Raw genomic sequence first — 26,825 nt, forward strand, 5'->3', positions numbered from 1 at the left:
ACACGCAATAACAAAATTAGGTACGATCAAGGGGAAGAAAAATGCACAAAAGTCCTTGAATTAAAATGAATTGAAACCTTCTGGGAGAAAAGCTATTTGGTAAGCTCCATTAAGTCTATTGTAGATAGCTTTATTTGACAAAGCAGCATCCTGGCATGTGGAACAGGAAAGAAAATAGCTCTAAGATGATCTGTCAGGGAGTTTCCAGTCTCTAAACGAATAAGATTCTGTGCAGTAGCCAATACAGCTTTTAACTCAAAAGAGATACAGAAGCAAACTGCAATTATATAACCCTAGTAAGTGCATTCAATCTGAATCTCCCATATACCCCTCTCCTCCCCCAATAATTCCTCAAACTCAGCAACTTATCAAGTGGATGCTCAAACTTATGGTTGCATTCATTTCAGGGTAACAGTGGATTTATACTGTATACAATACTGCAGATACTGAGGTGGAGACAATCCTACAAATCAAAGATTAATCAGCTATAAAATATCCTGGCTAAACACTTAAATAATTTGAATAGCTCAATTATTATTAAATTTTTTGTTTATCTTAGCTATAAGTTTATAGTATGTGTCTGCAGTTATTAGTTTGCTGTTCTGAAAATATTAACTATTCACTGATTACAAAGGGTTTATTTAATATATATGGAGGTTTATATGTTTAGGGATCTAACATATGGCAAAAATAGAGGAAATTCAGATGTAACAGCTAATGAATGCTTTTAAAAAATTCTGACTCAGTGATTTTCTTTCCTTAAGAGTTTTTGTTCATGGAGTGAAGATTCTGGGATCACTCAAGTGGCTAGAGCTGCTCACTTCAATATGCAAGTACAGGAACCAATAAATTCTGATTTGCATTATAATCAATCTGTTTTCTATCTGTCTCTCTCACACAGACAGACACACACACACACACACACACACACACACACACACACACACACACACACACACAATGGGGGCAGTATACTACCATATCTCCAATGTCAAGCACAGGGCTGAGAATGTAATAGTTATTAAAGGAGTGAATGAATTCACTTAACCATTACAAAATCTTTGTTAGACAGTTTTTATAATGTATTTCTTATAAGTGTGGAAGCTGAGGCTCGCTGAGGAAGAAGTCCTTTCTATGTCAAGAAAGGCAGAGCTTGGACTAGAACTCAGGTGTTCTAACTTTAGGTCCAGTGTCTTGTCCACTGTGCTTTACTGACTGCTAAGATTGTATAGAATGGTTTACCTGAAAACACTCATCTTTTAGCTGATGTTTTAATCTCTCCCATGGTAACCCCCCTCCAAGATGATTTGTTATGAAATTGAAGGGTGGTGTGTTATATTGTTCAACAGGTTTGTCATTTGAGTTCCACTGGGGACCCATACCATGGCTATCGTCTCACAGTGAGGTCCTGACTATACTAGGTGAGAGCAAAAGCCTTTACCCAGACAACTGTTTGTAGACCCCTGTTTGGTTCCTAATAAACCTCCAGGTAACCACAATGGAAGGCAGCAGATAGGTAGATTCATATATTGTAGATATTTCGACTTAGTTTGTAGATTCTCTCTTTTTTTTAATAAATTTATTTATTTATTTGTTTTTATTTTTGGCTGTGTTGGGTCTTTGTTGCTGTGCGTGGGCTTTCTCCAGTTGCGGGGAGTAGGGGCTACTCTTCTTTGTGGTGCGTGGACCTCTCATTGTTGTGGCTTCTCTTGTTGCAGAGCACAGGCTCTAGGCATGCGGGCTTCAGTAGTTGTGGCACATGGGCTCAGTAGTTGTGGCTCGTGGGCTCTAGAGCTCAGGCTCAGTAGTTGTGGCGCATGGGCTTAGTTGCTCCAGGGCATGTGGGATCTTCCCAGGCCAGGACTCGAACCCATGTCCCCTGCATTGGCAGGTGGATTCTTAACCACTGTGCCACCAGGGAAGCCCTAGGTTCTCTTTTAACTTTGTGATTTTTAAAGAGAAATATTTAATTTTTATGCAGATACATTTATCAAAAATATCCTTTAAGATTTCTATCTTTGGAGATCTTCATCCCAAATTATATAACCAACTCCTACATTTTCTAACATTTCTTTTGCTATATATATATTTTGTCATTTGAATCTTCAATCCATCTGTTATTAATTTTGGTGTAAAGTATAAGTGATGTAGGGATCTAACTTTTTTCCTAAAAGTTTGGCTAGTTACCTATTTATACATAAACTGTCTTATGGTTTCTACTGTAGAACGTATTATTAATAAGTCCAAGCCAAATATAGAACAATACCACCTAAATGGCCAATGCTCCTAGGAAGAGAAAGTCCACTTTTAGTTAGGTACTATGATGAAAGATGGCAGTAAATTAAGACCACAGTAAGTCCTGTAGCCACAGGGTTGACATTCAGCAAGTGTGTATTTATATGGCCTTACCAATTGTCTCTAGCTGCTTCCAGTCTGATGGGTTTGTGCCCATACCTTACCGGTTGTTAACGGTTTTAAAATATCATCCCTTCCAGTAGGTGTTAGTTAAATAAAGCAAAGCAGAATAATCTTTACCTGATTCCTCAGTTTCTTTTGTTTCTTCTATTTCATCATCAGACATCTCCATTTCTTCTTCTCGCCTGATTCCCATTAATTCATCATTATGTATGTTGCGAATTTCCTAAGGTTAAAAGATATGCTCTTTAGGTGGGAAAGCCTTGAAAATGTTGAGGAAATAAACAGAATTAAGGACTAGGTAAAGCAGGGTCTTTTTAAACATATAACAAAACTTCAGAGTAGTCTTAAGGCAAAGGCAAAGACAAAGGCAAAGGCAAAGGAAAAGGCAAAGGCAAAGGGGCATGTTGAGGCTGAGGACAGTCTCAATAGACAAAGCAAACTTTGTACACTCTGTCCTGTATAGGCTTTCTTTCCATACCCAGAGCTCTAGCAGCCGATGATTCTTGTATCCCTCCCATTTTAGAGAGTACCATTGACCATGAAATACCTTCCACCTCTTACATGGATTTCTGGACTTTCCCTTAAGGTTCTGCCATGTTCACCTTCCCATGTCAAATCCTTTGATCTTGCTGCTTTCTATCCTCTTCTCTCTCCCTTTAAAGTCTTACTCAACAGAACTCTTAATCAAACATTTGCAGGTTTAGTAGTTAGAGTAAAAATGAGTTGTCAGGACTGAACTCCTACCAGATCAACCCTTCCGTGGATAATATCTATATTCTGTGAACAAAAAAACAAACCAAACCAAATCCCTAACTACTTGATGGCATTGGAGAAAGAACAAAAACAGGCATATTCCGAAGAGGAGCTGACACTTGGAAGAAGGGTGTGGGTCTTCCAGTTTTAAAGAGACTTTTAGTCTGAGAGCAGACAACAGCTAGCACCTCATATGGTGGCTAAATTTTAAATAGAAAATCCAAAGTCTTCATATCCTAAAGAAATAAAGGAGAGAGTTCAGGGCAACCACTGGAAGCCAATGGAAAGTGAGGAGGGGATCCCAGAAAGTAGATAGCCAAAGAGAGAGGGATCCAAATTCTGTGTATAAGAACTGTACAAATTTCTGCATGACCCTTGAACCATGAAAGCACATGGCAGATTCCAAACAACCCAGCTAAGGCTAAAAAACTGAACTGAGATTTGAGTTGCCATCTAAGAGAGACAATTTCTAGCTTAAATTCAATGAAGTAAATTGACCATTAAAACAAAAGAAAACAAAATCAACATTCTTTGAAAGAATATAACAGAATCCAAAGACTTAAAAGCAAAATATTCACAATAAGCAGATAAAGCCCCCAGTTAATTGACATACCTACAAGAACTAGGATGAGATGACCCATTTTCAAGAGAAAAGACAATCAACAGAAACCAAGCTTGAAATGAACTAGATATTGGAAATTAGCAGAACAAGGAGTTAAAGCAGCTATCATAACTATCTCAATGATGTAAAGGAAATATGTTAATAATGAATGAAAAGATAGGAAATCTTAGCAGAGAAATAGAAACTTTGGATGAGCTTAACAGTAGAATAGAGATGACAGTATACAGAGAAAGCTTAAAGAGAGAACAATACAAATTTATCAAATCTGAAGAACAGAGAAACTAACTGGAATCACAGAAAGAGAGGAGAGATTAAATGATTCAAAATATTTGAAGAAAAAATAGTTGAGGATTTCTCAAATTTGATGAAATATATTAATCTATATATTCAAAGAACTCAGTGAACCCCAAGCAGAATATATGTGGAAAAACAGTATGTCTCGGAACACCATAGTCAAGCTGCTGAAAATGAAACATAAAGAGAAACTCTAACTCTTTAGTTAACTAAATTTATTGTGACAATTATTTCACAATACATGTAAGTCAAGTCATTATGCTGTACACCTTAAACTTATACAGTGTTGTATGTCAATTATATATCAATAAAACTGGGGGAAAAAAGAGAAACTTTTAAAAACAGCCAGAAAAAACCAACATATTATAAACAGGGGAAAAACAATTTGAATGCTTTGATTTCTTTCAGAAACAATAAAGACCAGAAGTTAGGGAAACAATTCTTTAAAGTGCAAGAAGAAATAAAAAATACCTATTTATTCAGAATTCTATATTCAGAGAAAAATTCTTTCAAGAATGGAGATGAGATAAATATATTTTCAGACAAATGTAAATGCGAGTATTTGTCACCCAAAGACTTGCACTATAAGAAAAGCTGAAGAAAGTTCTTCAGGCTGAAGGGAAGTGCTACCAGATGTAAACACAGATCTGCAGAAAGGCATGAAGAACATCGGAAATGATTGAGATCACACTGGAAAAGTCACTTTTTCAAAAAAAATCAAGCATGAGAACTCCATTTTGGAACAGCTTGCAATCATTTAAAGGCCACTTGATGCCTGTCAGAGGCTCCTCAGCAGTGAGCTGGGAATTCCTTGCCTAGGTTAGCCACACTTGGGCCATAATACAGAAAATGTGCAAAGCTGTCTGGTGAAAACTGCCTCCATTTAGAGAGAGTATAAGTATTTTAAATGGATTTCTTAATAATTAATGCTACAGTTAATCACTATGTCAACTAATATTCTCCTTTTTTATTCCTTTTATCAGGAAAAATAATGATTTCTATATCAAGTTAAGTTTACACTAAATATAAATAAAAGTACCTATTAAAAAGTGAGCTATTCAGTGTTATCACTGAGAGTTAAGAAGTAAAGGAAAAATAGAAGAAATAGAAAATAGAAATACTACCATAGGATCCCTCAATGTGCTGCAGAGGCATTACTTAAAATAGAAAATAATGACTTGTTTGAGAAAAATGAACTTTAAAGGACTGTGTCAAGAGAGACGTTTGCTATGTCTTATTCAAACTCATTGCACAGAGAACAATAAAGGAATTGCCATTTCTAAGAATTCATTCTTTCTCAGGAGTCTGGATTTCAGTTATCAAAGAGCTGTTACTGGAAATGTGATCATAATGAGGTTTGACACTGGCAAATTCAAATATTGTACAACTTACTTCATCAGGAAAAGTCGTAGCTCTCCTAGTTGCCTAACAAAATTGTAGACTGTCAGAGGGTATAAGCAGAGACCAACTCTCAATTCACAAACATGTTGTCTAACTGTGGGAAAGTTATTGTGTTTCTCAGAAGAGTAAATTGTGTTCCTTCTAGGGAAATGTCCCAGGGCCAGAAGATCTAACTGATAGCTAAGACACGCCCTGTAGCTGCTCAGCATCTGCAAAGCATCTTTTCTGCTTCCAGCTGGGCAAGGAAGCGTAATCTCTTCTTAGAAGTATAAAATGTTCAATAACTAAGTAATACAGCTTATCTAGAGATCTTTCACATCTTCAAAAAATCCCTAGAAAAGTAACGGACCTATGGGCAAATTTTACCTCAATGCCTCAAAATACTTTAGAAACAAGAGTTACCAGTTCTTTTAGCTGATAATAAAATGAGGGTAAGAAAAACTAAGGAGAAGCGTGCTCTAAGTTATTCAGTCAGGCAGGCAAAGTGGCAGAGCCTAGAGCCCTCTAACTAGACAATCCTTCTTAGCTACAAAGAAACTAAGGTCCGTACCATTACTTTTTCTGTAAATATCGATACTAAGTCACATGAATGGAGATAAGGCAGAGAACAATAGGGGCTATAGGATACTACACTGCAGTAAACTAAGGTGAGCACTCAGTAAATGACACTGCCTCTAAGTAAAGCAAGTGAGACTTTAATCCTTTGAAAAGTAAAGCACTTGATATCTAAGATGCCTATTTTCTATATTCTCTGGTGGATCAAAAAAGCTCTACTTTTGGAATCAAATCCTAACAAATACCTTCAGAGTGAAGGGCTAAAAGGTGGCATTTACCTAAGGAAGGCATTCTACCTAGCTTGGACACAGGAGCAGGCAACAGGAGGACTTTGAGCCACTGAAGTGCAGGCAGCAAGAGAAATAGCTGCCTCCCAGATCTGCCCCTTTTCCCATCCTGATAGTTGGATCCAGTGCTGAAGCCAAAAGAGTGGCAATAACATGGAAAAACATTTTCCAGAAATTTTCATTTGTAATTCTCTACCTGAAAGTGACTGGGTCACGTCACTGATAGAGTACATCAAAAAAGGTAAGATAGCCCTCCTAAAGTTTTTATACCACACTGTTGCCCATGGTAGACCTGTGATATTTAATCTAAACAGTGAACTGTTAGTGACTTCTCAAAATGCATTATAATGCCTTTAAGTCTATTCTAGTGGTAACTTTTTGCGAAGCTTAGAAATTCACATATTGCTCCACAATGGAGGACAAAGCACTTTCAACATAGAATGAAACTGAAACCCTAGACAGAGGAAAATGCTGAAAAGAATCATCTTTGTACCAGCTGACATTTTTGACTTATCATAAAGTAGGCAAATCATAAATTATTGAACGTTAATTATCTAACTATATAGTTTCCAAAAAACTTATGTGGACTTAAATTCATCTTACTCATGTTTTATGATAGAAACATGACTATAATAAAAGCAAAGTTCCTTATGAATTGTGTAACAAAATTGTACTTACCCACACTTTGAAAATTAACAGGATACTCGGTGGGGAATGGGCCAGATGAAGGAATGGAAAGGAGCAGAGGATAGGGAGATAGCTCCTACACTTACATAGAAATTTGATTCTGAGATATCATTCAAGCCAATGAAGCAAAGCACAAACACAGGCTCTTAATCAATGTCTATTGTATGCTACATAATGGAAATACAAATTAGGTTGATCCAAATTTTGTTAGCATGGGGTTTGATGGCTGAAAGCCAATAGCTAGTGTTAGTGCAAATGGGTCCTAAAACGAGGGTATGCAGATAACTTGAACATCTATCTGCAACCAGTTCTTCGGGGTTTGGAATGATAGGCCTGGAAATCTAGAAAGTTATTTTAGCAATCACAGTATTTCATTTCACGAGAATGCTAGTACGTAATCACCATGTACCCTTTCTTCTGGTCCAATGGTATAAAAATCTCACATTAGGGAGAATGCAAGGGAGTTTCTTGGTGCCTACTGCTATGGCTCTAGCTTCTTATATACCATCCAAAGTTTAACTTGTAATCTAGGCCAGGATCTCAGTAAGAGAAACACACAGGTTTTGAATGATTCTATAGAAAAAGAGTTCCCACAACACACAGCACTGTCAGTAAAGTCACTGTAGATGCTAACTTTTAGTAAGGGGAGGGACTTCAGCCTTCTCTTATTTTTATTACCCTTTCAAATTGTATCAGCAGGAGCCTCACACACATGTAAATCAGGAAAGTAAACCAATGAAAAAGACCCATTATCAAACTAGTCTGCTTGGCAGATGCTACCAGAGTGAGTGCCTTAGCTCCCTGAAGGTGGGGACTTTTTCTTCTTCATAACTTCTCTCTCACCAGAGTGAGACAGTGTCTGCTGCTGGAAGCAGGATGACAATGAGACAAATAACAGGTACTTTGTGATGCGAGGAGGTCACCAGCTGGCTTATTCCCCGAGGCAACTGGTAGAAAAGGTTCAATGTCAGACCCTTCTACCTTGATGAAACCCCTAACTTAGGAGTTGTAGCTTTGATGCCTAGGTCAAGAAAAAGTCAGTTTAGTTGATTAGGTCACTGAGATGCTCTGATTCTCAGTGGGGTGCTAAGAGGCAGTCCCAATTTAAGAGGACAGTTTTGTCACTTTCTACAGGATACCTCCTTTTAGTCCTCAGAGTTGCCTGTCATCAAGTGAAAGTACGCAGAGGTTAAAAAAAATTTAAAACCATGATTTAAAGAGGTGCCAATATAGAGTAGAAGAAATATTTTAGGTTTAGGGAATGCAATGGCAGAGAAAGGTCATGAGCTATGTTCCACTGTCAGTAGTTTTACTTATAAAGATTGAGGTATTCAGGGTAGACCTTAATTTAGTCCAATCCAACAGGCAGGAAGCATTTTTCTGGGTTCCTACAAAGTCTACAAGGCATATCACAAAACATGTAGTAAGTCATGCTGGCCGTGTGCTTTATCCTCATCACTGTGCCAAGGAAGCTCTGCTACAATATTAGGTGATAGGGTGTACAGCTCTCAGCTCTCCACAGCCCCAGAGAAATGTCCGGCTTACTGGCATAGCTATGTTTACTGAGGAAGTAATTAAACTCAAGCATATACCCACCAGATAGGTAGGCTTGCTATAACTACAGAGAGCCTTGATGAATAATATTAATGGAGACTATTTTATTGCAAATTCGTTTACAAAAGGGTTGTGGCCTAGACAAGTCAGTTCTCCAACCAGAGGCTCCACTCCTCCCATGAAAAAGGAAATACTGTATCAGCAGGGCTTTCTGTAATGGGTGGGGCACTTCAAACAGCCTCTTCCACCCCCTAAAATGGATACATGTGTGCGTTGAAGGGAAGGTAGAGACTAATACTGCTTTTCTACAATTGGAAGACATACTGAGCATTTTTCTCTCAACTTTTATTTTTCTGAATTATTCAAACTAAATTAAGGATTTTGGATATTTTAAATTTAGGTGCTATGTGAAAAGATGCTCAATATCACTAATTTTTAGAGAAATCAAAAACTACAATGAGGTATCACCTCACACCAGTCAGAATGGCCATCATCACAAAATCTACAAACAATCAATGCTGGAGAGGGTGTGGAGAAAAGGGAACCCTCTTACGCTGTTGGTGGGAATGTAAACTGGTACAGGCACTGTGGAGAGCAGTATGGAGGTTCCTTAAAAAACTAAAAATAGAACTACCATATGACCCAGCAATCCCACTACTGGGCATATACCCTGAGAAAACCATAATTCAAAAATAGCCATCCATGCACTACAATGTTCATTGCAGCACTATTTACAGTAGCCAGGACATGGAAGCAATCTAAGTGTCCATCGACAGATGAATGGATAAAGAAGATATGGCACATATATACAATGGAATATTACTCAGCCATAAAAAAGAATGAAATAATCTCATTTGCAGCAACATGGATGGACATAGAGATTGTTGTACTGAGTGAAGTAAGTCAGACAGAGAAAGACAAATATCATATGATACTGCTTATATGTGGAATCTAAAAAAATGAACTTATCTACAAAACAGAAATAGAGTTACAGATGTAGAAAATAAACTTATGGTTACCAGGGGGTTAAAGGAGGGGGAGGGATAAACTGAAAGATTGGGATTGACACATACACACTACTATATGTAAAATAGATAACTAATAAGGACCTACTGTATAGCACAGGGAACTCTACTCAGTACTCTGTAATGGCCTATATGGGAAAAGAATCTAAAAAAAAAAGAGAGTGGATATATGTATATGTATAGCAGATTCACTTTGCTGTACACCTGAAACTATCACAACATTGTAAATCAACTATTCCCCAATAAAAATTTTAAAAACAAATAAATAAATTTAAGTGCTAAACTCCAACCCTCCCCTTGATCACTTTTGTTACCTTTTTAGCTCCCTGAGGGCAAAGACCATCTCATACTGCATTGCCTGTCATGATACCTGAGACGGAGAATCTGTTCAGTAAACGTCTGAATTGAAATGTTGAATTTTGTTCGTTGGGCTCAACGACATGAGGTAGCCCTAGCATTCTAAAATCATTTTGTGCTACAGTAAGATAATCGGTTCCTTTTTTGATACTAATTATTTTTTTTTAACAATTAAAAACTTTACTGGCTTTTTATGACCCTACCCTCCATTGGGCTGATGTCTTCAAGGATTTCTCCCTAGTGACTCATAGATCCCTTTGCCGAGCCATAACTGATGGCTCAGAGACTGTTGGTTTATGAGCAGAGGTGGGCTTATCTTCCTCTAATCTCTCTTCACGGTTCTCAAATTGTTGCCATGCAAACTATGTCATGTATTCTCATGAAAGACAGAGGAATAGATTATTATCTTCATTTTATAGATTAGGTAACTGAGGTTCACAAAGATTAAATGACTGACTCAAGACCACAAGGCAGTTTATACCAGAGCACAGAGTGAAGAAGAAGAATTTCTAGACCTGAATCGACCACTTACTAGCTGTGTAATTGTGTGTACATCGCTTAACATTTCTATGTCTCAGTTTCCTCACATGTAAAACATGGACACTCTACTTACTTATTATTCCTTATGGAGTTGTTAATGATAAATTGAAATAATACTATTTCTCATTTATATAGCATTTATATTTTCATACTGTCTACATATCTCTTATCTCATTTAATCCAGGTGAAGAAATAAGGACTGAGAAAGGCTGACTAACTTGCTCAAAGTCACACAGCTATAACGTGTCAGAGCTGAGATTTGGATTCATGTCAACTCCAAGTCCAAGGTTCTTTCCACTACACCACATCTATTGAGGGGCTCACGTAGGTGAGCTAACCAATGTGAAAGTGCCTTATAATATGTAAGTTCCATACAAGTGCTATTTAACTATTAAGGAATATGACAACCTGCATTGATAGATATAATGGGACTGCTACTAGACTGGCAAAGAGGACTCAGAAACGAAGTTGAAAGAGTTGCCGCATACACAGATGGAAAGTGTCAGGGCTGGCTGGGTAAGGAAGCTACACATAGGAACAGAAGAACTTGAGGCCTATGTAACACCATTCCAAAGGCACATCGGTGCAAACAAACCTCCCATCTTGGTTTTTAATCTCAGATTTAGAATCGCAACCTAATCACATCAGATATGTTCTAGTGTTATGCTAAAAACGTCACTTGAGCACAAGCAGAGAGGTGTGCGTCAACCTTAATTTGAAATCAGAGTCCTCTGTTACCTTTAAAGCTGCCACCTATAAAGGTGGCTGAGCGGGTTTGATAAAAGAAGCTCAGAAATTTCAGTGCTCCAATGTAACACCAGGCAGCTTTCAGCCTCAACTGTCAAGATGCTCTAATAAATGTAAGACAGCCCTAATATTACTAACACTAGATGCACAGGTCAGTAATTATTGTTGTAACCAAGACTAGCTAGCTTAGGGAAGTAAACTTATTAATTATCGCAGCTACATTTTCACTACTAAGGTTTCCACCCAGCAGAGTGCATTCAAGACAACATGTGCACATTTATTACCCTTTTGGCAGCAGGTGGTCTGGACACAATGACAGGCTATAGAACATGTCTCAGTGTTTCATTAGGGCCTTGTTGTGGCCATGGGAGCTTGGCACTATTTAATTCTAGCTAAACTCCAAATCAATAACTTGTTAAAGAAAGAAACTGTCCCCCTGAGGGGCTACCAGAGTAAAAAGTTACTAACCTCAGCTTGTTTACACCAAACGCTGATGTTTTTACGCTGGGCTTTTGTGAAGTGGTCCCAAGCCTTTTGTTTGGAGGCGGAATGGTACACAGCTACTATCTGCTCAACTGCAGCATCAGATCAACAGTTTAATCAGCATCATCCAGGGATGGCAAAAGAGAGGAGAAAAGAAATAAGAGAAGCATCAGGCTTAGTGTGTCTCCTATGACACTACTGGACTAGAGCTGTGTGTTGGCGTACCATGAGTTTAAAGGGGCCGCAAAGGCAAAGATATCAATATACAGAAAGAAAAAATGAATTCTAGAAGGTTTAGGGTAAAATGGTGACTAAAGTTTTTTAATACAGGTAGTCTGTATTCATTCAGGCAGGAGAGGCAAGAGTCATGGTGAATGTGATTTAGCACTATTGACCCTGAACAACAGGACAGCAAGTGGTGAACTGTACCAGCTCCTTTCGACCACTGGCTTCTTAAACTAGCCTTTTAGAATGAGCCTGGATGCTTCATTTCAATGGAATCCATCTTTTTATTATCCTGAGGTATGTTTAACCAGAAGCAACAAGTCAAAACCTAAAATGGATAGGATCTATTTTAAGTCTACCTAGATAGGCTTGTTGACTGGAGAAACACAAGTTTTATGGAAGAATAGTGTGTAAGCACAGTCCTAGGGAGTATTTTTTCAGGGTCGCTTAAAATGTCAAATGAGGAAATGTGTACAAATATTCGGGGGCTTTATCGCAATCAGTTCAAGAGAAGGAAAACTTAGTCATGACTTTTTTCTGGGAAAAGAAAAAAAGGACAAGATCCTCTGCCTGGCTAGGTGTTCACAGTAAGAAAATTCAGAGGTGTTATTTCTTTCTTTACAGCCCTGTTTGTACCCTGTCTACTAATGATTTAAGGATTTATATTCCCATGATGCTTGCTGCTCTCTTTTTCTATTTATTCTGAAGCCCTAAAAACATATGCTTTCTCCTCCTGGATTCCATGCCCATAGATACTTTCAAAATAGAAATGGAAAATGAAACAACTCCTCCTTAATCCCATTTATGTACCAGTCAAGTATGGGAAGTCAAGTATGAGAAGAGTGGGCCATAACTGTTTAAAAGCAAAGTCATAAAACTGTACCTTTGTTCCTAACGTGAATACAGTTTCTTACTCAAAAGATAAGAGTTCATAGTTTTATAATACGGTGAACTAAAAACATTATTTGAGAATTTTTCTGCTCATTTAAGAGACCTTGGATAGGTTTGGAGTGGTACTAATTTTTGAAAATGGTTATTTCAGTGGCTTCCCATTCCCTCTCAGTGTCTACTGACATCCAGTAAAGGAAATGTTGAAGAAAGGAAACTAAAAACAAAAGGTAAAAGTAGCAAATTTGGCTTTTATTCAATTACCTTGGGAAATATAGTTACGTTTATCCCTAAAATGGAATACCTGAAAAGCATAATGATGCAAATCTGAAGCAAAGAAGCTTACAAATCCTGATGCTACATTCTAACTTCAGCAGTGAAATACCGAATTTTCCACTGGAGCCTGAGGCTGCTTGTAACTTACTTTGAGAACAAGCGAAAGTAAAATCACAGGATTGTGGTCTAAGCGTCAGTGTTTCTAAAGAGCTGAAGTAGATATACCACAGAAAATGAACATAGGAGGTGCGCACATGATTCCCATGAAACCGGAGCTCGGTCATTTGGCAATATAAGGAGAGCACAAGGCAGTGATGAAGAGGGCATTCCTTCTTGACACAGGATGGCTCTGGAGCCCTGGCTCCTGTGTAGAGAGAGTGATGACTAAGTGAAGTGCCCTCTCACCCTTCTGGCAGAACTATGACTTCCACTCACATTGAATGAGAATTCCAGAAAGGGCCTGCTTAAACTTCTCCTTTGCTTCTTCCATGTCTTTCTCATGGGCAGCTTTCTCATTCACCAGGCGGCGGACGTGGCTGTTGGCCGACTGGATCATGGAGTAGAAGTTGTTGGCGCTGCGACGGTTCACCTCTCCTCGCTCAATCCAGGTGAGCAAGGTCTGCACGGCTTCTGAGAATTTGGAATCATCTGAAAAAAGAGAATTTATTTTAGAGTCATCAAAAGTAACCAAATCTCCATCTATTTTCCCAACATGCTGGCAAGGAGGCCACCATGGCTTTTTGGCAAAGGTTGTGAAATGAATTAATTGCAGAGGGTGAGGAACCATGCATGCACACGTGTGACACACAGGCAGCAGGTGGGCAGAGACTGAAAGAAGGAAAGATTCCAAAAGTAGTCAGATTAGTTGTAGTCTACGAAGAATTTTCAAAACAAGAGTATTTCTTCTTTTCCTAAACAAAGTTTTCTTTACTGACATAGCTTTCACATATTGCAAATTTCTTAACCTCTGTGTGTGTGTGTGTGTGTGTGTGCCTGTGCATGTGTGTAATATATAAATGAGCGGTGAGAGAACTTCAGAATTCTACAATCTTATTTTCTAAAAAGCACAAGTAAACTTGAGTCTTGAGTTTAACTTGCACTTGACAGTAACTTTATCCTGGATCCATGGAATTAAACCTTTGGAAGGAGCCTTAAGAAAGAGTTAAATGGCAATTCTTTAGGTATAAACACTTACATCTTTGACTTTTTGTAACATCACTCCTGCATCCAATCCAGCCCCAGACCTTCCACTCAGTCCCAGTCACAATCTATTTTGATGTAATTCATTCTATTTCTACATTTTGCCACATCCTGTTTCTCTTGCCTGAGGAACCCTCCAAGTAGATTTCTACAGCTAGTTAGGAGTTACTCTCTGATGTGAAAATAGTAGTCTCTGGTTCAGCTTCCAAAGCCTCTGGTTCAGCTTTCTGAGATAGCCACTTACATATTCTGCTGTTCAAGACTCCTGAGAGGGAGAGTCCATTAGCATCCCATTGAAGGCCCACTGTAGGACTCCACATCCCTCTCTAGCCAGGAACCATTATGTCCAGTGGAACCATCTCTCACTGTAATGTGAACTTCTTACCACTTGCCTTTTTAAGTGCAGATGTGTAATGAGAGGTCAGCCTCACCGTTATAGCAGTTTTCATTTCATTACTTACATACAGTCTTTATGTTGATGCTCAGTTTTTAAAAAATTATTGATGTATAGTTGATTCATTGATGCTTGCTTTTTGCTTGAGGTCCACACAACCAGCAAATTCATTTTTTAATAAAAATTCAAACTGAGCTGTTTGGCCTTATGTGAACAGTTAAGTCTTGGACCTGGCATCTTACCAATGCTTTCAGCCTTTCCAGCTTTTCAAAGTGTACCATTATTTCTGTGTCTCTACTCTGGACTCTATGTTTTCTGCTTTTCTCTTACAGGAAGACAAATCAATCCAAACAAAGGATTTCTTTAACGTGTGAAACCCTTAGGCTATAAGGTGCAAACAAGTTTGGTGAATGAGACCTATTTGCAAAGGGGAATTAGCAGCATCTTGCTGAGCCTAGAGCACAAGAATCAAGGAAAATTCATACTGTTAGAGCTGGATTGGTGTCACCAATAAGATCAATGGGACACCAGCACTCATCCAATAAAATCAACCATACTCATAGAATGAAAAAACTGGATTTGAGCTACTAACACAGGAGACCAGGCAAGGCAATTAAGGTTAAATTAGCAAAATGGCTCTGAGAGTCAAGCAAGGGGAACAGGAATCAAAACTAAAGGGAAAGCAGTCTGATTTAGCAATGTCTGGAAGTCTCTGTAGTTACTGTGTGAGATAAACGTGTGATTAAAGGAGTCCTCTTTTAGTTGGTAGTAGCTAAGTCTTTGAGTAATCTAAGAAGAATGTATACTGTAGCTACTCTCTGGCCCTCCATTTTCTCATCTATAAAATGGAATTTTATCAGAGTTTTCTGAGGTCACATCAAGCTCTATTCTGATTTATTCTGACTTAGAATTCAAAACTAACTTGCTATCCACAATGAAAGGGGGTGGAGGTGCTTACAGGTCCCAAGTCATGGATCACAGCTAAAATTCTCTGATGTGGAAAAGTGGGAAAAAATTGTTTCTTTCTAGTCACCTGATGTATGGAGAGAAAAAGTAACTTGAGACAGTGAAGGATCACAGACACAGGTGGGAGGGACAAATTTTTTGGCTCTTGAATTACTAGGTACACCTTTCTAACTGCAAGGCTTCAACACAAGAAATGCTTAGAATCCCTCAGTGGGAAATTCAAGGATAACTGTCAACAATACAAATATATTTATTACATTTCTCCAAAGAAAAGAGTTCTTTTAATCACAAAGCTCGAATGTTTTGTATACCTTTTAGTTTTTCAGCAACAATGCTGCATTCATGATCTGAATAGTGGACCACTGGAGGTGGGGATGGTGGGCGCAACCTTTCTTCTTCCATCCTTCTACGGTGGCGTTCCTCTCTTGCAAGCATACGCTGTTTGCATTCCCACTCATACAGGTCATCTCGAGCCTGTGCAAAATCAACATGAAGCCTACCTGTGTCCTTTTTGTCAGTGCTAGAGCCCAGGCGAATGCGGTAACCTAAGTGCACAAGAGGGAGAGAGAGGAGAGAACAAGAACAGCCCAGTGAGTGAGCCACTGTAAGTAGCTTTTCAAGCTCGGTACTTCAGATGCAGTCACAGCAGTTTCCAGTGACCACATAACCCCAAATTCTCTCCCCACTACTAGCAAGGAGAATATTAAAGACTTGGATTATAGTCTCTATCTCTGATAATAGTTTATTATTCCATGGTTGGGTCAGTCTTATTCATAGGAGTTCCATTTCTCCATCTGCCACCTTACCTGTGACAGAGGGAGGCTCTGTGGGTAACTGTATCAGGAATAAGCTTTATGTGGCACCATGGGCTAGGAAGAATGCAAAAGGTGGCCTCAAACTGTGGTGTCTTTGGGTAACAACTTCAAGAGTGTCAGTCATCCCGCCACTCAGAATTTTGATAAAATTTAAATGTTGATAAAATTTTGATAAAATTTAAATAAAATCAATAAAATTTTGATAAATTTAAATCAGATCGACATTTCAACCCCCCAAATTGCTTCCTAGATGTATCTGGTGACTCGGAACCATTTTGGGGGGGTGGAATAGATATAATGGGGAGTGGTATGTGATCCAGGTGACATATAATTTGGGATCCTTAAAAAAAGAGGTAGTGTGCTTATAGTATACTGGTATAGGACTAGGATTCAGAAAACCAGGATTCAAGTCCACACCTCCACTTTTGGTGTCAGTTATAGCACCCAAGTTAAATCTCTCAACAAAAAAATCAAAAAACATTATTAAGTTTTTATTAACCTTTTAAGTTTCAGAAGCTGGGCTAGCTGCTTCCACACACATTTATCTCATTTCATTCTAAGCACAAGCTTGCAGGGTAACTCCTGCCTTAAACAACTAAAAATATGGACAAAATGTATGAAGCAATAGTTTTTAAGACATTGGACATTAGGCAATGAAGACAGAGATCACTAAGAGACAAGAACCAAATGAAGTGATCCCTAAGATTTCCCCAGCTTATTGCCTGGAGAGAGTTTCCAGGCCTCAGCAGAGGGAGGGGAACTCAGGCAAAGTATGGTGATCTCCCTGAGTTGAGGAGAATGAACTGGGAATCCAGGGAGACTATGGCAGACAGTTTGCATGGCAGAGTACTGGAAAGAAGAAAGCTACACAGAGAAAGAACTTCAGAGCTCTGCAGAGGGTCCTCCACTATTATGTAGCTGAGTATTGATGTCTATATATGTGTGAATTACCTGAGCATTAGAGGTAATAATCCCTGGAGCTCATACAGGGCTAGGACTATTTCCTTTTCACACCAGCCAGAGGAGAAAATCTAATAATTCAGAGAGCATTGGATAGAGTAATCAAAAGAGTTTTGCCTTAGTGAGGAAAAATTAGCCCTAGACTAAACCCTGCTCTGGTTCTGCTGAACAAAACTTAAAAACAAGACCTAAAAAGATAAAAAAATTTTCAAGTTACTTAACTGCATCCCAGAACAAAGGTCAAGAATACTTACAGGAATGAAAAATATTTGTCACCTGGTAAAATTCACAATGTCTGGTGTCCAATAAAAAATTACCCAATATGCAAAGAAGCAGGAAAATCATAATAAAGATAAAAATCAGTCAACGAAGCAGAGCCAGAAGTGATGCAGATAATATAAATAGATAAGGACATAAAAACTATTATAGTTGGATTTCATATGCTTAAGAAGCTAGAGAAAAGATAGAACATATTAAGTAGAAACACAAAAGACATAAAAAAAGAACCAAAATCAAACTTTTATAGATTTAAACTACAATGTCTGAGTTGAAAAAAAATCACTGGACAGGACCAATGACAAATTAAACATCGCAGAAGAAAAGATTAATGAACTTGAAGACATAGCAATAGAAACTATTCAAAATGAAATACAGAGATTAAAAAAGACTTTAAAAAATGAACAGAGTACTGGTGAGCTCTAGGACAACTTCAAGGGGTCCAATATATGCCTAACTGGAGCCATGATTGGAGACAAGGGAGGGAATAGAACAAATATTTGAAGAAATCAGGAAGGAAAAATGTCCATATTTGATGAAAACTCAGATCTAAGAATTTCAATGAACCCCAAGTGAAAAACCATGAAGAAAATTATACCAAGGCACATCAAAATCAAATTTCTAAACACCAGCAATAAAGAGAATATCTTAAAAGCTGCCATAGACAAAAGACACATTTTCTGTACAGAGAAACAAAAAGATAAGGATAACATCATATTTCTTGTTGAAAACAATGCAAGTAAGAAGATAGTGGAGCAACATCTGAGAGAGAGCAAAAAGAACTGTCAACCTAGAATCCTATACCCAGAGAACATACCTTTTAAAAAAAGTGGAATAAATTTTTGATACATACAAATGCTGAAAGAATTTATCAGGAGCAGACTTGCACTACCAAAAATGTTAAAGGAAGTTCAATCACAGGGAAAATGATACCAAATGGAAATCTGGATCTATACAAAGGAAGGAAGAGCATACAAAACATATGATTTCATTTATATGAAAATGTGGAAAACGCACACTAATCTGACAGAAAATAGATCAGTGGTTGCCTGGGGAGAGAACTGGGGAGGGTTAGGAAGAAGGGATTACAAAAGAGGCATGAAGGAGACTTTTGGGAGAGGTGTACATACTCATTATTTTGACTATGATGATGGTTTCACAGCTGTATGTATGTGTCAATAATATCAAATTGTATTTTTGAAATATGTGAAGTTCATTGTATGTCAATTATACCTAAATAAAGCTGTTATAAAGAATAATTCCCAGTCACACTAAAATATTCTTTTTAGAGAGAGGAAGAATAAATACATTTCATAAGTAAACTTTGCTAGGGCCCTTTAAAGTTTACAATGTACTTTCACACCCATTCATCTTATTTAATTATCTGAGCCATCAGAAAAATGGGGCTATTAATGATTACCTTGACTATTCTCCCAGGATTGTGGAGAAGATCAAATGAGAGGAGGAAATGAAACTTTTGCAGAAACATACACAAGATACTGTGATGCTTCGAGGTGGTGCGCTGTGTACAATGCCGGCTCCCAAAGGTGCTCAAACTCCAATAGACAAAACAATAATGTCTACATTTCTAGCCCCTTTCTAAGGGATTTTTGTTTGTTTGTTTTAACCTCTTTCTTTTACAAAGTGGGAGAACAGCCATCCAATTCAGGAGTTTTCTAGCACATGTAAACTTTCAGGGAGCAGGTTCAAATTTAAAGGGAAAAATTAGTTGTTTTCACATCACTGATTGCAATCTCCTTTCCTTTGGCAGCCGTGAGAATGTTTCCAGGTGGCTGTTACCGGAGAGCTGATTTCAATGACATTTAGATGGATACCTCCTGAGCAGCATGTCGTCTTTTATGTACAACTGTTCAGGGCTTTTCAAGACCTTTAAGTTTTTTTTTAAATAGTCTATTGTGGAATGCTCTGTTATCATTGCTAAGGGCTGTTAAATCTTCAGTAGATGAATTTTACAGCACTTAGCAAATGTAAAAAGAGCATTCTACATCTGCCTCCTCTTCTCCTCTCCCATGTTACCAGCCTAATTTTTCCAATGCTCATTACCTTTTCTTTGGCCTATTGCAACAGGTATCTAACTGACCTCCTCTCCTCTTACCCATTTTTATACACAGCGGTCACATTAATCTTTCAGAAACAATCTTCTTCCTTGTTCAAGAATTTCTTCAGGGCTTCCCTGGTGGCGCAGTGGTTGAGAATCTGCCTGCCAATGCAGGGGACACGGGTTCGAGCCCTGGTCTGGGAAGATCCCACATGCCGCAGAGCAACTAGGCCCGTTAGCCACAACTACTGAGCCTGCGCGTCTGGAGCCTGTGCTCCGCAACAAGAGAGGCTGCGACAGTGAGAGGCCCGCGCACCGTGATGAAGAGTGGCCCCCGCTTGCCGCAACTAGAGAAAGCCCTCGTACAGAAACGAAGACCCAACACAGCCAAAAATTAAAAAAAAAAAAAATTAATTAATTAATAATTAAAAAAAAAAAGAATTTCTTCAACAATTCCCTATTATCTGAGGAGTAAAGACCCAACTGTTAAGCCTTTCAAAGTGTGCTAACGATGGATGTTTTCCCTCCTCCTTTCATGTCTACTAAGTACACAAACCACTACTTATTGTTTCCTTGAATGTTCATCAAAACCTACCACCTCTGTACCTTTGCTCATGCTGTATCTAGGCCCCATTTTCCACATTCAAATGCTTTCTCTTTGTCAAAGACTTGGTCTAAATGCTACCTTTTTTGATAACCCCAGTCAGGAACCAGACAATTTCAATCTCTCTCTCTCTCTCTCTTCCCCCCTCCCTCCCTCCCGTCCTCCCTTCCTCCCTCTCTCTCTCTCCTCTGAACTTCCATAACACTTTACCATACTTCTCGTACAGCACACATAACTTTCAAATGTCATTATTATTAGCAATGAGTGTGTCTTATCAGTGTCTTGAGCAATGCCAGGTGCTCAATGTTTCTTTTTTTTTTTTTTTTTTTTTTTTTTAAAAATATATTTATTTATTTATTTATGGCTGTGTTGGGTCTTCGTTTCCGTGCAAGGGCTTTCTCTAGTTGCGGCAAGCGGGGGCCACTCCTCATCGCGGTGCGCTAGCCTCTCACTGTCGCAGCCTCTCTTGCTGCGGAGCACAGGCTCCAGACGCGCAGGCTCAGTTAGTTGTGGCTCACGGGCCCAGTCGCTCCGCGGCATGTGGGATCTTCCCAGACCAGGGCTCGAACCCGTGTTGCCTACATTGGCAGGCAGATTCTCAACCACTGCGCCACCAGGGAAGCCCTCAATGTTTCTTTAATAAATGAATGTATGACTGCATACTAACCCTGGGTTCATTAAAGGGAAGAACTAGGTTTAACTGATTTTCTACTCTGTACAACATTTAGCACAATAGCTTACACAAAGGAGATGTCCAACAAGCGCCTGTTACGTGAAGGAAGATTCTGTAAAATGTCTAGCACTTGGACCCAATTCTTCCAAATTGTTAACCCTTAGGGAAGGGTTAGTAGTTAGGGAAGGAAGTAGTTAATTGTTCTATGCCCTTTCCAATTACTCTGTCTTCTGCCTTCATCTTATTTGTCCACTGCCCCATAAAGAAAAATAACAATTCAAATAAGCAAAGGATCAGCCATGAAACTTTATAATATTTACAAAGAAAATCATTCCAATTCCAATTGCCCCAGTCTCCCCAAATCTGAACTTTTACCAGGAACAAGTGACTTTATGCAGAGTAGTTCTTGCTATCTCCACTCCAACTACCATAGTATATAAGCCACTATCACTTCTGGATTGGACTAATGCTATGGTCAGCTAACTAACCACTAGTCACCACACTTGCCCATACCCTTCAGTCCATTCTTTACCCAGAAGTGATATTTCTAAAATGTATATCAGATCACATCACCCTACTCCTTAAAATCCTCCAATGGCTTCCCATTGTATCCAGAATAATAAACTTATTACTACAGGCATAACTTGGAGATATTGTGGGTTCAGTTCCAGGCCACCATAATAAAGTGAATATCGCAATAAAGTGAGTCACACATAGTTTTTGATTTCCCAGTGCATATTGAAGTTATGTTTACACTGTACTGTAGTCTATGAAGTGTACAATAGCATGACGTCTAAAAAATGTAAATACCTTAATTAAAAATACTTTATTGTTAAAAATGCTAACCTTCATCTGAGCCTTCAGTGAGTTGCAATCTTTTTTTTTTAAACTTTTTATTTTATATTGGAGTATAGCCGATTAACAATGCTGTGATAGTTTCAGGTGCACAGCAAAGTGACTCAGCCATACTTATACATGTATCCATTCTCTGGATGGGGGAGTTTGGGGGAGAGTTGTAATCGTTTTGCTGGTGGAGGGTGTCACCTTGATGTTGATGGCTGCTGACTGACCAGGGTGGTGGTTGCTGACGGTTGGGGTGGCTGTGGCAACTTCTTAAAATTTAAGACAACAATGAAGTTTACTGCATCAATTGATTCTTCCTTTCATGAACAATTCTCAGTAGCATGCAGTGCTGTTTGATAGCATTTTACCCACAGTAGAACTTCTTTCAAAATTGGAGTCAATCCTCTCAAACTCTGCTGCTGCTTTAACAGCTAAGTTTGGGTAACATTCTAAATATTCTGTTGTCATTTCAACAATCTTCATAGCATCTTTACCAGGAGTAGATTCAATCTCACGAAACCACTTTCTTTGCACAGCTTTAAGAAGCAACTCCTCACCTGTTAAAGTTTTATCGTGAGATTGCAGCAATTCAGTCACATCTTCAGGCTCCACTTCTAATTCTAGTTCTCTTGCTATTTCCACTACATCTGCAATTACTTCCTCCACTGAAGTCTTGAGTCCCTCAAAGTCATCCATGAGGGTTAGAATCATGTTCTTCCAAACTCCTGTTAATGTTGATATTTTGACCTCTTCCCATGAATCACGAATGTTCTTAATGGCATCTAGAATGGTGAATCATTTTCAGAAGGTTTTCAATTGACTTTTCCAGATCCACCAGAGTAATCCCTATCTATGGTAGCTATAACCTTACAAAATGTATTTCTTAAATAATAAGACTTGAAAGTTGAAATGACTCCTTGATCCATGGGCTACAGAATGGATGCTGTGTTAGCGGGCATGAAAACATTAACCTCCATCAGAGCTCTTGGGTGACCAGGTGCACTGTCAATGAGCAGTAATATTTTGAAAGGAATCTTTTTTTCCTGACCAGTCAGTCTTAGTAGTGGGCTTAAAATATTCAGTGAACCATGTTGTTAAACAGATGTGCTGTCATCTAGGCTTTGTTGTTCCATTTATAGAGCATAAGAAGAGCAGAATTAGCATAATTCTTAAGGGCCCTAGGATTTTTAGAATGATAAATGAGCACTGGCTTCAACTGAAAGTCACCAGCTGTATTAGCTCCTAAAAAGAGTGTGCCTGTCCTTTGAAGCTTTGAACCCAGGCATTGACTTCTCCTCTCTAGCTATGAAAGTCCCAGATGATATCTTCTTCCAATAGAAGGCTGTTTTATCTACAATGAAAATCTGTTGTGTAGTGTATCACCTTCATTAATGATCTGAGCTAGATCTTCTGGATAACTTGCTGCAGCTTCTACGTCAGCACTTGCTGCTTCACCTTGCACTTTTATGTTATGGAGATGGCTTCTTTCCTTAAGCCACATGAACTAACATCTACTGGTTTCAAACTTTTCTTCTGCAGCTTCCTCATCTCTCTCAGCCTTCACAGAACTGAAGAGAGTTAGGACCTTGCTCTTGATTAGGCATTGGCTTAAGGGAATGTTGTGGCTGGTTTGATCTCCTATCCAGACAACTAAAACTTTCTCCATGTGAGCAATAAGGCTGTTTCAGTTTTTTATCATTTGTGTGTTCACTGAACTAGCACTTTCAATTTCCTTCAAGAACTTTACATTTGCACTCACAAGTTGGCTAACTGTTTGGCATGAGAAGCCTAGCTTTTGGCCTATCTCAGCTTTAGACATGCCTTCCTCACTAAGCTTAATCATTTCTACCTTTTGATTTAAAGTGAGAGACTCTTCCTTTCACTTGAACACTTAGAGGCCATTGTAGGGCTATTAATTGACTTAATTTCAATATTGTTGTGTCTCAGGGAATAGGGAGGCCCAAGGAGAGGGAGAGAGATGGGGGAGCGACCAGTTGGTGGAGCAGTCAGAACACACACATTTATCAGTTAAGTTCACCATCTTAGATGGGTGCAATTTGTGGCACCCCAAAACAATGACAATAGTAATATCAAAGATTACAGATCACCATAACAAATATAATAATAATGAAAAAGTTAAATTTTCCCAGAATTACCAAAATGTGACACAGAGCCATGAAGTGACCAAATGCTGTTGGGAAAATGGCTTTGATAGACTTGCTCAATGCAGGGTTGCCACAAATCTTCAATTTGTAAAAAACACAATATCTGCAAAGCATAATAAGGCAAAGTGCGATAAAAAAGGTATGTCTGTATAGATTAAAGGACCAACATAATTTGGTACTGTTTACCTCTCAGACTTCATTTCCCTTCACTGCCTCTCTCTCATTTACTGTGCTCTAGTCATGCTTACCTTCTCTCCTCTGCTTGAACATGCCAAGTCCATTTTCATCTTAGGGTCTCTACTTGTTTTTCCTTATTTTGGAATGCTTCTCCTATAGATGTTTGCATGGCAATCCCCTTCATATTGTTCAAATCTCAATTCAAATGTTAGAGAATACTTGCTTTCCTAGCAACCCCAGGTATGTTAGCTGTTTTAATCTTCTTCATAGCATTTATTGGTACCTGATATTATTTGTTTACATATATATCATATTTTGCCATCTTCAGAATGTAATATCCCTGATGGCAAGAATTTTGTATGCCTCAGTCTTTGCCATATCCTCAGCAACCTAGTATTCTGATTATCAGTCAATAAATATTTGATAACTAACTGACTTCCATAGTTGTTTTTGAGCATCTACTTTTGTACCAGGTTATGTGCTAGATGCTGGGGATTCAAAGTTAAATAAGACACAGTCTTTCCCCTAAGGAGTTCATTCTCTGTTGCAGGAGACAGAGGTAGAAAGAGACAGTTCTCATATGGTGTTACAGGTGTCATGTTAGGAGGAAGCACCAGGCATGGCAGAAGCACTGAGGAAGGGGTGCCCAAACCAGCCTGGGGCAGAGTGGGGAGAGAAGTCAGGGAAAGCTTTCTAGAAGAGGTTATGATTGAGCTGGAGCTTTAGGGTATGAAGATGTGTGTATGGTGGGTGGGGGTGGAAAAGGTAATTCTAGTCAGAGGAAAAGGCATAAAACACCATGGGCACATTCTGGGAACTAGAATTAGTTTAGTGTGGTTAGGACATGGTATGTGAAGGAAGGATTGGGAGATAATGTTGAGAGGTAAAACAGATAATCAAGGCCTTTAACACTACAAGTAGGGAGTTTTGGTGTTATCCCATAGGCAATTGGGAACTACTTAAGAACTTTTAAAGGAATACATCAGGTAGTAACATGCATTTTCCATCTATGAAGGCAAGAGAGGTTGCCATTAAGCCCAAACTTTAGCTGCCACAGGTGCAAATACACTGATCCCCAATCTCTGTGCTGTGCCTGGTGGCACAATCCTCATGACTAAACACCTACCAGAAAGATAAAGGGCTTTGTCCACCATGTACTCCTCAGCAAAGCGAATGTGACAAAAGTTTTTTTTGCTCTTCCGAATAGCAATGATCTCTCCACACTGCTCAAACACTTCCACGATGATCTGCTCTGTACCATTTTCAGGCAGGCCGCCCACAAATACTGTTTTGCATCCTGGTGGTCGTTCTCGGGTTGCAGGAGGTGGAAGATCTAAGTGTAAGTGCAAAAGCATTTGAAATTAAAATGTTTGCTTAGGACAGACCTCTTAGAAACTTAACATGTCCCAGAGACAGCCCTACTGTTCCCATCAGACTTCTGCCTAAGAGACCCAGAAGCATGTGGCCTCCAAGATGCTCATCTCTGCTCCATAGCAAATTGGTTGCCTGAACCTGAGAATTATTTTATTCAATGATTTGGTGATCGTGATGTATGTATACAGGATAAAGACTCAGACCCATCTGTCTCATCAAAAGTTCTTTTATTTTGTTCTTTACTTTTGTTGTGACAACCCAGCTATGCCCAATTTTCAGTCATTTTTATTAAGAAGACAATTAGTGGAAAGAAATCCCACTCGGTTTAAACTTACTTTTGAGAATTCTTAGAACCAGTGTCCTTGAGAGAAGGGTTTGTTTAATTCAGTTTGTAGTTATTGTATTCTCCCCGTTCATGCTTACAGAAAGAACTGTTTCAGGATTAATTTGACAGTGAAGGGGTGAACATTTACAAAAATATATACAGCTATCAGAATAATTTGGTTGACAAAGTCAGCCAGAATACAGATCATCCCTTTTAGGTTTTTTGTTTTTTGATACCAGTGAGCTCTTCCTCAGATTCTTTGCTGGAGAGGTGAGGTCCAGAGCCAATCATGCAGCATTTAGAGGGAAAGTAAGCTCATCTGGGAAATCATTAAATAAAGTGAGATATATTTGGCTGTAGAGTTATTAAAAACCTACTTAATGAGATGATTCTCCTTCTGCTTAAAAAATGTGCTTTCTGGTCACTTATACATAAAGCCGGTTGTATCTGCCAGCTCCTTGTTGCTGTTTATATGTAGCAAAGCATTTCCCAAGCAAAATCCTACAGTTCATAGCCCAACAAAACAAAGCATGATGGTCAAGGGTTTTCTAGTGTTGGTTTTGTATCTGCAAGGATTTATTTTGTGTAATCCGTTCTTCCCATTCAGCTCTTAACAATAATTCTCCCAGCTCAAGATTTGGAGAGCTCAACAACCAGTGATAACAGCTCACATGCAAAAATAAATGAGTTTCACTTGTAGAGTAGGCCAAGGCCCCCACCTGATTCTTATCCAAGTTGGCAAGCAGATGATTTGAGAGCTGCCTCGGCTATTAGCATCTTAAGCTTCCTCACTTTGCTTATTAGTGTGGGTCAGAATAATCAAGTTCTCATGATGCTCTCTTTCCCTCTATTTAGTCAGTAAAAGGGGTAGAGGGATTCGGG

General features: G+C 38.7%; 1 protein-coding gene and 1 long non-coding RNA gene across 15 annotated transcripts in view; one reads left to right on the forward strand and one right to left on the reverse strand.

Moving 5' to 3' along the window:
- Positions 1-26,825, reverse strand: part of ENOX2 (ecto-NOX disulfide-thiol exchanger 2) — a 270,889-nt gene that overhangs the window by 16,057 nt on the left and 228,007 nt on the right. For all 14 annotated transcript variants that reach the window (XM_082445320.1, XM_082445321.1, XM_082445319.1 and 11 more), the window contains 5 exons: positions 25,371-25,577; positions 15,984-16,217; positions 13,548-13,760; positions 11,709-11,815; positions 2,536-2,641 (listed from right to left, as the gene is read on the reverse strand). In XM_082445320.1, the coding sequence (XP_082301446.1) occupies positions 2,536-2,641; positions 11,709-11,815; positions 13,548-13,760; positions 15,984-16,217; positions 25,371-25,577 (867 nt within the window). The remainder of the gene's footprint in view (positions 1-2,535; positions 2,642-11,708; positions 11,816-13,547; positions 13,761-15,983; positions 16,218-25,370; positions 25,578-26,825) is intronic.
- On the forward strand, positions 16,207-20,699 carry LOC309652041. Its single transcript, XR_014258534.1, has 2 exons — positions 16,207-16,276; positions 19,495-20,699. It is a non-coding gene; the product is annotated as an uncharacterized lncRNA (long non-coding RNA).

The sequence above is a fragment of the Balaenoptera physalus genome (assembly GCF_965194825.1).
Source record: "Balaenoptera physalus genome assembly, chromosome: X".
NCBI classification, from domain to species: Eukaryota; Metazoa; Chordata; class Mammalia; order Artiodactyla; family Balaenopteridae; genus Balaenoptera; species Balaenoptera physalus.